This window comes from Chelonia mydas, chromosome 3 (assembly GCF_015237465.2).
Source record: "Chelonia mydas isolate rCheMyd1 chromosome 3, rCheMyd1.pri.v2, whole genome shotgun sequence".
In the NCBI taxonomy this organism is placed as follows: domain Eukaryota; kingdom Metazoa; phylum Chordata; order Testudines; family Cheloniidae; genus Chelonia; species Chelonia mydas.
The window spans coordinates 138,227,857-138,239,150 of record NC_057851.1 but is presented as its reverse complement, the minus strand read 5'-3'; the positions used below and the strand labels follow the sequence as shown (position 1 = coordinate 138,239,150).

At 47.2% G+C, this 11,294-nt stretch overlaps 1 protein-coding gene across 1 annotated transcript in view; it reads left to right on the top strand.

The window, feature by feature from the left end:
- Nucleotides 1–2,164: 2,164 nt before the first annotated feature.
- Nucleotides 2,165–11,294, top strand: part of MEMO1 (mediator of cell motility 1) — a 49,652-nt gene continuing 40,522 nt past the window's right edge. Inside the window, exon 1 of the mRNA XM_037895387.2 lies at nt 2,165–2,291. Coding sequence (XP_037751315.1) covers nt 2,231–2,291 — 61 coding nt within the window. The 5' untranslated portion in view covers nt 2,165–2,230. The remainder of the gene's footprint in view (nt 2,292–11,294) is intronic.

Here is an 11,294-nt window from a genome sequence, read left to right as displayed (position 1 = left end):
TGTGATGGTGTCCCCTGAATAGATATGTGGGCACAGTTGGCAACGGGCTTTGTTGCAAGGATAGGTTCCTGGGTTAGTGGTTCTGTTGTGTGGTATGTGGTTGTTGGTGAGTATTCGCTTCAGGTTGGGGGGCTGTCTGTAGGCAAGGACTGGTCTTTCTCCCAAGATTTGTGAGAGTGTTGGGTCATCCTTCAGGATAGGGATAGGATGAAGGATGACCCAACACTCTCACAAATCTTGGGAGAAAGGCCAGTCCTTGCCTACAGACAGCCCCCCAACCTGAAGCGAATACTCACCAACAACCACATACCACACAACAGAACCACTAACCCAGGAACCTATCCTTGCAACAAAGCCCGTTGCCAACTGTGCCCACATATCTATTCAGGGGACACCATCACAGGGCCTAACAACATCAGCCACACTATCAGAGGCTCGTTCACCTGCACATCCACCAATGTGATATATGCCATCATGTGCCAGCAATGCCCCTCTGCCATGTACATTGGTCAAACTGGACAGTCTCTACGTAAAAGAATAAATGGACACAAATCAGATGTCAAGAATTATAACATTCATAAACCAGTCGGAGAACACTTCAATCTCTCTGGTCACGCAATCACAGACATGAGGGTCGCTATCTTAAAGCAAAAAAACTTCAAATCCAGACTCCAGCGAGAAACTGCTGAATTGGAATTCATTTGCAAATTGGATACTATTAATTTGGGCTTGAATAGAGACTGGGAGTGGCTAAGTCATTATGCAAGGTAGCCTATCTCCCCTTGTTTTTTTCCTACAAACCCCCCCCAAGACGTTCTGGTTAAACTTGGATTATTGCTGTGCACATTGTAAGATGAGCTATTGCCAGCAGGAGAGTGAGTTTGTGTGTGTGGTTTTTGGAGGGGGGTGGGGGGGGGGGTGAGAAAACCTGGATTAGTGCTGGAAATGACCCACCTTGATTATCATGCGCATTATAAAGAGAGGTTTCAAAGAGGGATGGGCTATTACCAGCAGGAGAGTGAGTTTGTATGTGTGTGGGGGGGGAGGGGGGGGGAAGGGTGAGAAAACCTGGATTTGTGCTGGAAATGGCCCTACTTGATGATCACTTTAGATAAGCTGTTACCAGCAGGAGAGTGGGGTGGGAGGAAGTTTTGTTTCATGGTCTCTGTGTGTATATAATGTCTTCTGCAGTTTCCACGATATGCTATGCATCCGATGAAGTGAGCTGTAGCTCACGAAAGCTCATGCTCAAATAAACTGGTTAGTCTCTAAGGTGCCACAAGTCCTCCTTTTCTTTTTACGAATACAGACTAACAGGGCTGTTACTCTGAAACCTCTCCTAGAACAGTATCCGAACTGGACCTCTGCTCGTGCCATTCGAAGCCCCAACCCGCTGGGCCCCCGGGGCTGATGGCCACAACAGCCCCCCAGGCTGAAAGGCGGGCCAGGGGGAGCGCTGTCGCCGTGGCCCGCACTGGGGCTGGCCTGGGTAAGGCAGCGCGCGCACGGGCCCCGCCGGCCGGCACCAGGCCCCCCGGGGCTTAGCCCGGCAGCTCCGCAGTCCCCGCCGGGGCCTCGCTCCCCAGGGGTCCGCCCAGCCTCCCCACGCTACCCTGCCCTCTTCTGCCCTGCCACCACAGAGACACCAACTCGCCAATCAGCGAGGCCAGAAGCCATCGCCCCGGCAACCCTGGTGACCAATCCACACTGGCTCTCCGCCTGTGGTCCTTTCCCCGCCCCGCCCCCCATCGTTCCGCTCCCCTCTAGCGGCGCTGTCCAATCACAGGCCGCGATCGGTCCTGTGGGGCGGGGGAAGACGCGGGGGGAGCAAGGGTGTCCAATCGCTGCCGGGCTTTTGCTTTCGTCACCCAATGGGGAGCCGCTTTGCCCGCTTCTGTGCAATCCGCATTCCACGGGAGTCGCACAGGGCCAAACCCGGCAGCCGCGGCCTCCTCCTCGCCTCCCCTTACCTGGTAGCCGGCGGTTGCCTCGGGCTTTGTCCCAGGCCGGCTTCCCTTCCCCGCCCGGGTTCGTGTCGGGGGCCGAGCCGCCTTTTCCTGCCTCTCGCAGCGCTTCTCCCCGAGCCGCCCGGGTCCGCGGCGCCGCCCCCCCCCCCCCTCTCGGGGGCTCGGGCTCTGCCGGGGGAGGAGGGGGATTAGCGCTGCCGCCGCGGCTGGGCCCGTCTCCTGCCCCCTCCCCCCCGAACACCATAGGCGGCTCAGGCACCAAGATGTCCAACCGAGTGCTCTGCCGGGAGGCCAGCCACGCCGGCAGCTGGTACACAGCCTCAGGTAGCGGGGCCGGCCGGGCGCAGCCCCGGCCACCGGGGGCGGGGGGAAGGAGGGCAGGAGGTTTGGGGGCGGGCCGGTTACCGCCCCAGTGGTGCCCCTCGGGTGTGTGTGGGGGGGGGCGCTGCAGGGTGTCACCGCCGCGGGGCCGAGGCAGCTGCGAGCGGACGCTCCGAGGGGCCTGGCCGGCCCCGGCAGGGGTGTGCGGTGTGGTCCCGGCAGCTGCGGTGCTGGCGGGTGTCGGGCTTCGCGGCCCTTTCCCAGCCCGGGCTGGTCTGGGGGGCCTGGCTGGAGCCGGAGGCTGAGTCAGCGCTTTCCACCCCGGAGGGGCCTCCGGTGCTGATTCTGGGAGCCGCGGCGCGGAGGGGGCCGTGCGGGGCACATGGCGCTGGCTACTGTCCACACGCTAGCAAAGGCAGTGCACTCCTGGGCAGCGGGCTCGCCCCTGCCCGTCGCGCACACGCCCCGGAGCTAGCGGGCTGCACGTGCAGCCCCCTTCCCTCATGTAAAACCGTGCAGCAAATCCCCGAGTGCGCCTGCAGAGCAAACTGGCTAGTAAAATAGACCTGGAAGGGCTCATTGTGCCGCTAACTGGCTGACCCGAGCTGCCCGTGTCCCAGGCACGGCCGTACCCGAAGCATCGAGGCGGGCAGCGGAGTGTGATATGACGAGGAAAGGGGAAATGTAAATTGATGGTAGGAACGTGGGAATTGCTGTATCAGGATCAAACGAGTGGTCTAGGATCGCATAATACCTCCGGTGGTTTCGGAGGATGCTGGGTACCTTGTGGGTGTGAGAAACTGTAGTGGACAATTATGGAATAACCAGTCATAAGGGAGTGTGAAATAACTTTCTAATGTTGAGATATGTTAGAACATGTAATGATGAAAGCCCCCATTTAAATTTAGGTAAGGTGTAATCCTAATAAACATACCTAAGATGCTCAGAATGCAGTCTGATGTGTGAACCTAAGTAGAACAGAAGGAATAAAAGAATTCATTGATGACTAATTCTGTACTTGTTTAGATGGACTAATGATTTAATGGATTCTCTTTCTCGTCCACTGCCTCCCTCTATAATGTGTGGTGATTGCATTGTATTACTGTATCTGAAAATATTCTGTGAAGTAATTCATTTCAAAGAGTCAAGCAGTAGTTTGGTTTTTTTGGCCTGCAAAACACTAACTGGGATTTTACTTTGTAATGGCATATATAATCAGACGTGTTATTGTAATGTATAATAAAACTGGCTTACATAGTTAGCCTTTGCATCTCTCGCATCTGAAACTCCTTGCAAAGTGGAGTGCATAAATGAATGGATATATGCATGTAGTCTTGCCTCATAAAGTTAAGTAGTCTTACATCCATTATGTTAACTGCTTAATTCTCAAAGCTGAGATGAAAATTCTTTAATGTAAGCGGACCATGAACAGTTTTTAAAAAAATAACTTTTGACTTCCAATTCCATTGTTTCTCTTCTTCCATCCCATCATCTTACTGAAAATCATTATTGAGATTGATGATGTGGGAACTCACTATCACATACTATAGACTAGCTTTTATTTTTATGTTGATGCAATAATTCAAAACTATAAAATGTTTTTATAGCGTTTAATATTGTAAAAACAGTACTATTATTTCTGCCCCCCCTCCCTCCTCCATAGTGAATTTAATTATGTAGATGTCTCATATTGGCTAGAATCAAGGATCTTGTGGCACGATTAGCTATCATAGCAGAGTTTTTCCAGTATTTAAAAAAAAAAAATCTTATGGGGGGGGGGAACCCGAGCATTTGTACTGCTGTTACTACTTCACATATTCCATAATGCCATCAGAAATGGGCTAAAAGTACAGTGAAACTGTTCTGGTGATCCTCCTGTGTTTTTCCTATTCTTTGTGCTGGCCCTTTGGGGAAGTGGAAGATGCAGGTGCTGGGTGCACTCGATAGAGCTGATGGGGTGAGAGACACTAGCATTGTCTTTTCCTGTAGTCCAAGCAGCAGTGAAGGAGTCTGTCATTGGCTATTGCACATGGCTTCTCCCTCTTAGTGATTGCAGTAAAGTGATAGATAGTGATCTGATCAGTTTCAAGCTGTGTCTGCTGGCACTTCAGGAAAGTGCTATATGTGATGGCAAGAAACAGGTGATTGTGATTGAAGGTGGTGAAGGTTGAGCTGGACAAAGGAAGTTGTACTGATGGCCTGGTGACACATCCAACTTTAAGAACAAGTTTTGTCACATGCTTTTTGGAATGTTGAGGTCTTGGATAATCCAGGACGAGGGAAGACACACAGACAGGAAAACATAAGAAGAGGGAGAGACAGGGAGATGAAATGAGTAGCTTGACTTTAGTGGGGATATTTTGTAACTGAGTTTTATTTCCTGGAATCGTCCACCTACTTCAGTGTAGTAGCAGTCTTTCCGTTGGAAAATTTGTAGGTGTGATCCACTCCAGGCAAAGACTTTAGATCAATTTTCCATTAAATCTAAAAAATAAAATTCTAATGCTAACCAACTATTCTGTATAGACACCTCAAATAATACATTTATTTGAATATGAGGTTACATATTTCAACACGAGTGAGGACATTCAAAAATTGTCTTTCATGGTAACATTAACTTGCCCAGATTGCTTTTTTTTAATTAGGTTACTAAACTGATATGTAATGTGGGAAGATAAGGTGATTTAAAAATCTCTCCACCCCCACCCTCTTATCTTTAAACGTGGCCATGCTGCAGCTGCGTGGCTGGAGCTAAACATGGTTATTGTCTGCACACAACACAGTTAGAATTTAGTAACCATGCCAGCTAAGAGAGGCCTAGGTTGACACATGACTGTCTTTCTGGACTGGTTCAGCACACACTTTTTGGGCAGATGGTACACCTCAACAAGCCCGTGTAACTATTTTTGTTCAGTTTTGCTTCACCCAGTTCTCTGCAGTAGGACATCTAAGAGTGCATTAGCCTATATGCTTTTGTATGCATGTTTTCTGGGTATTGACTGAGAAGACAGTATGGGATAGCTGGCCAGAGACTTTTCTCAAGGGAAAAAAATAGCAGAGTATTAGATGTGGAGACACAGACGCACATGTGAAAATAGAAAAGCTGATGTTTGAACTCAAACTGGACCATGTTCTAACTTGTCACAAAATCATGGTCAAAATTTGTTGTTTGGATGGGGCCTTATTGTTACTTTTTCTTTTAGTTTTTTTGAGAAATAAAAGAAATTTGAAGGGAAAGAGCCATTGTTTGATAGCTTGACGGGATTTTAGCCTACCCCCCCCCCCGCCCCCCCCCCCATTGTCCACACATACGCAAACCTTTAATCCGGCTTTGAATGTTCTTTGAATCTGGGCTTGCTTGTCTGGCAGGAGGTATAGATGAAAGCTCAGGTTTCACTTTAATGCGGGATCTAACCTGCCTACTTTGCAATGAGAATACAACTGAAGATTGGATTATGATACTCCTCCAGTGCATTCCCACAGTTCTGCAGGGGCTATATTTTCTGGTCTTCTTACCTACTCACTTCCCACTCCCCTCTACACCGGAAGTCACCTGCTGGTTTATGTACACTTTGTTGGCATTTAACCCTTCATTTAGCATGCTCCATTTCTGCAAAGTTCAGCTCATTTGAACAGCATGAGAAGATGCTGTCCCAGGGTGCTACTAGCTGGCCAGAGGATCACATCAAGGTTCTGGTTGCTCTCTGGTGTGAGTACTGGTGTAAGTACAGTAAGGAAAACACAGTTTTGGGCGATGCAGTTGAATTAGCATCTCTGCAGGAATATTTCAAAGAGACTGGGGGAGGAGAGGAATCAGGTGGATGACAATTCAGTGTTGGAGAATTAAAAACCTCAACAATACGTACTGCAAGGCAAAGGATACCAATTGAATGTCCCGCAATTTCTCATTCACCTGCCCCTCCTATGAGGTGTTTGACCAGATGTTTGATGCTGTCGTGAGTACGGAGCCTAGTGCCAGGCTTGATGGGCTTTTTGAAGTGGAATGGTCTGATATTTAGACCGGGGGCAGAGGAGACCTTCGTTGCAGAAGAGCTGGAGTAGTCAGCATGGCCAGAGTGACTGGAAGATGTCCTTAAGCTGGATTCCATGGACCTGTTCAAGGATGTACCCAAGGAATGGAATGTAGAGGAAGCAGAGTCAGAGATGGAGCCACAGTCCGGTAAGAGACAGCTATCACCTTTATTATTGTTATGGGGGGAAATTGTGGTATAAGCGTAGGGTGGGGTTTGCTGACCTTTGACCAATGCAAATATTACAGAGGATATTGCATGCTACGAGGTGGAATTAGCTTCAGTTGAGGGTGGAAGCTATGCTTTTTCCCTTTTCCCTCTTCCTACTCCATCCGTGTGTGATCCGGGATGGGAATGGGATGGAATTTAAACATGCAACTAGTGATTTATTCTAACTATGATTTAACTGGTTGCTGATAACACACTTATTCAACATTGGGATTTACAGGTTTAACAGGAATGAATACATATGTAATATGGATACTCTGCACTCTGTTTATAACACTTATACTGGGATTAGTACTAAAGCATTGCCTCACTGGCTGTATTAAGTGGAAATGTCCCTTGGTGATGGAGGTATCTGGCCTCCTTGGTTTGTGATATGTTGTCCAGGCCAGGGGAGATGGATTGGGGTGGGGTGGAGGAATGAAGATAAAAAGGCAGATCTGTTCGTAGCAAGGCTGTGCTTCCTCCTAGTTCAGTACCTTGTTTGCTGAAATGCACCCCCCCCCCCCCAAAAAAAAAAGAAAAAAAAAAGCTGATAATGCTTGAGAATTTTGTCAGTGAAATTCCTCGGCAGGGCAAACTTGCTATGCCTATCCCTGGAGCTTACTAGCCTTGTCCAGTCATTGACATGCTGATCAGGTACTAGGCAGTTAAATAACACCTTGGCATATATAAAGCTGATCCTCTTCCAGTCTGGGATCTCAAGTAGACCAACATCCCCCAACACTGTTGCATTGTGAAATAATGTTAGGACCATCACTAGTAACAGGCCCCTGGTAATATAGGCCTTACTATCCCCTTTGCCCCCCACAATTTAAAAAATATTTTAATACTATAAAATACTTAAATTGCATCTGTGGACTGATAACCTGGGATGCAGCTTTTTCTAATCATTTAAATATCTTGTAGTTGAAATAAGGCCATACCTAGTAAATAGAAGTATTTTCTTGTGGCCTTTCTATTATGCAGAATGTAAAACAGATACTTTTTCTTTCTTTCCATGGTCAAAAATATAATGCTCTTTCATTGTCTTGTTAGGACCTTTCACCTCTGCTGGGCCCAGGCTTCTTGGGGAAAGGACTCTAAGGAAAAAGTAGGCCTGGTGCAAGAAATGGCTAACGACTTTGGATGCAATTTAGACGTGCACCTTGAGTTCCAGAAGGCGCAGCTAGGGAGGAACAGGAAGAAGGAGGGAAACTGGTCATGGACTGTCTTGAGCATGATCAAAGGATGAGGGAGCAAGACCGACATCAGCAGAAGGAGCTGTTTTGAAGCTTGCTGCCATCGGGGGAGCCAGTTGCTCAGACAGTAGTGTCAGTGGACACTCGTCTGTGCTACCATGTCCTGCAACTGATGGACAACTTGGGGTTGGTGTTGGTTATTAGCCATTCCATGTACTCCTGGAATGGAAGTGTGTATGGGCAGATGTATGCTGTTCACGCAACCCTCATGCCTTGTGGGACAAGGAGACCAGGTGCACTGATGTGCAGTTCCATTATCAGTGAGATGGCATTGATTGTGGCAGTTTCCCCAGTTGTTGGCAGCTGGGCTGCCTGTATGGTTCTTAAAGTATATTTGTACTATTGTATAATAAAGTGTTTTTTCACTATTGTTGTGTGAATACTTGGGGAAACAAGGAAGAGGCTGGAACCTCTGTCCAAAGGTTTAGTAGGTTGCTCAAAATCCCATAAAAGTAGTAACAAATTGGTATGTGTATTAAACACTAAATGGCATCACATTTCCTGTGCATCTCCCCCAGCAGTTCAAGGATGTTGCATGCAAAGCATCCCTTACTTCCCCTGTTCTCCTGGACCCATCCCTAGTCATCAGAGATGTGCTTTCTGGTTGCCTTTACTAGACCTCCAAAACAGCAGTCTGTTGAGCCCATTCCCAGTGAGAGCTCTCTTGTCCTCACAAATGTTATGTAGTGCACAGCACACTCCCAATAATATAAATGGCATTGGGCATGCTGGCATTCAAACAGATTTATAGTTTATGCCATCTTGCCTTCAGTTGGCCAAATGCACGTTCTACCTCCATCCTACCACTGCTCAGTTAAACCTTCTTCTGCCCAGTACTCTTACATCACCATATGACTTCATGAGCCAGGGCAGCAGAGGGTAGATGTGTCCTCTAAAATATCAAGGGGGTTTCTGTGCCCACTGTTAACCATTTTATTTGGGTGGAATACAGTCACGTTTAGTCCAAACAGAGGTATGCCAGATCTCATGAATTCCTTGGCATTATACATCTTGCTGGTGTATCCCACATTGGTGTTCATGAACTGGCCCTTGTGACTGATCAAGATCTGCGTAATGCACAAGTAGTATACTTTCAGATTGATGTCTTCATGTGCTCCTTGTGTCGGGCAGCCGTGTACATGGGTGCCAGTAATAGCTATTAGTTCAAGAACATTAGCATTATCCATCATTGGTGGGTAAACCACAGCAATAATGGCCTGTGCTGGGTATGCAAACACCACATTGGAGAACAAGGGGTTAAGGAGCAGTTTGGAACCCGCTGGCAACCACAGACTCTACATCAGCTAGAGGTGGAGCTTAAAAGGGGAAGCAGAGCAGCTCAGAACGGGGCAAGCAGTGGAAGGGAACAGACGTCTGCTCTGAGCTCTGGATAAATAACAGCCCAGGAGCTCATGTTGCGTGTGACCTGACCGAGTCTGCAAAGGAGAGATTGGTGACTGTTTGGGAAGATCAGAAACTTTATTTTTGGTTCAATTCTTTCATTTATCCTTGGAGGGAAGATGAGGTGGGGGGGAGGGAGGACTCAGATAGGAAGGGCTGCAGCTATTTAGCGCCCCAAGGTGCAGAACTTACCTGCTCACCATCAGAGCCTGGTGGAAAGGCTAGGCCAGGGCTCTCCTACCAACCTTTAAAGCTGGGACAACAGTAAAAGACTACCCCTTAGTGGGGAATCCATCTAGGGGAGGCCCTAAATACCCAAGGGTACAGTCCCCAAGTCCCAAAGCTAAGGAGACAGCCCTGAAGCCCTTATGGACATCCAAAGCCTTTTCCATTATTGGACATTTCTTTTTTGTATATCCCAAAAGGGCTGGTCGGGAACATGTTACCTGGCTGAAGGATTGAGCTGCAAAAGAAGGGACCAACTCCACAGGATGGAGTTATAGAGAAAAGGGGAGATGTCAGGGAGGAGGGACCATACTGCTGCCTGACCAAAAGGTTGCACTGCTGGTAATGGTCACCTTTCACATGGTCTCAGACACATCCACTGGCTCTGCCCCAACAGTTGACTTGCCAAGGCAAAACTGGTTAGCCACAGACCTGTAGTAGTCTGGGGTAGTAAACTTCCAGAAGGCCATAACAACCCACTTCTGGACTGGTGTGGCCTCCCTCATGTGAAGGTCAGGCAAGCTCTGTACGTGGCTCTGTGAAGGTGGCCTTTCTTGAGCAAAAGTTCTAAAGCCACTGCTGTTCATCCTAAGAACACATAATTATGTAGTCTTGCCACTCTGTGCTTGTGGTCCTGTAACAGGCCACTGGTCAGCGTAAGAGGAATCCACAACAATCACAACCAGCATCATCTGTCTCCTGTGCCATGCACCCAGCATGCATGATCTTCTGGCTGAGACTTCTTGTTGCCTTCTTAGAGTTGCAGGTTGCTGCCATAATGCCCTGTGCTATGTCTCATACCCTGTATCTGCGTCGTCCTGCATTAACAGAGCAGCCAAAAGCAGAAATAACATATTGTGCTGTGTTGCAACCAGGCCTTTCCAGTATTGGAAGAGAGAGAAGTGAGCATGCACACCCAGAAGTACTTTTAGTTTGATATGTTGGCAGACTAAGAATGCTTCTGCACAGGAGCTCAAAAGACAGACAAGTTGTTCCACAATGCACCATAAAACAGTTCCTAAAGTAACTCAGTTTAGTGAGGTGCTAAGAAACCTGAGATGTGCCCCTAGAAATCAAAGCACCTTCCCCTGGTTGCTGTAGCTCCACTGTGGATGTGTCTACATGAGTCTGATGTAAGTGTGGCCAGGGTGGATTTGATTTAAATCACTAGTCAGGAAGGTGCATCCGATGAAGTGAGCTGTAGCTCACAAAAGCTTATGCTCAAATAAATTTGTTAGTCTCTAAGGTGCCACAAGTCCTCCTTTTTCTTTTAGTCAGGAAGACTTGATTTAAACATGGTTTTCTACATAAAAGTGCATTCTTGTTGGTTTTTATAACCTTAATACATACTCTTCACAACTCAAAGATAGATGTAGGTTTCATTTTTAGAAGGTACACACTATACATTTTTAAACAGTGATGTATTTTGAAAACTTTTCAGATTAGTTTTACAGCTATATCAGAAAATGAAAGATTGTTTGGTTATTTCATTTACCAAAGGTAATTGAAGCAGATATTTATAAAGTCATTGGGAGGTGAACTATCTCCAATTCAGCAGGTTAATCATTAATATTTGGAGGGTTTTCTTGTTACGCTGTATTAGAGGGAGAACATCACCAGGCAGACATTTACATTGTTTTATGTAACTAAAACAATGTTAAGTATTCTGGATTTTTTTCTTCAACAGCAACCATGTAATATTTTAACAAAACAAGCATATGTCCCTCGCGTCTCACATTTATCTCCAGACTTCTTCTCCTTGTCCAAATATATTCCACCCCCAAACAATCTTCTTTTCATTGAACTTTTTGTACCTTTTCACTTTTAGAGAGACGTAAGGGATTGACTGTGTACACAAATTTGCAGAGGGACAATACATTGAG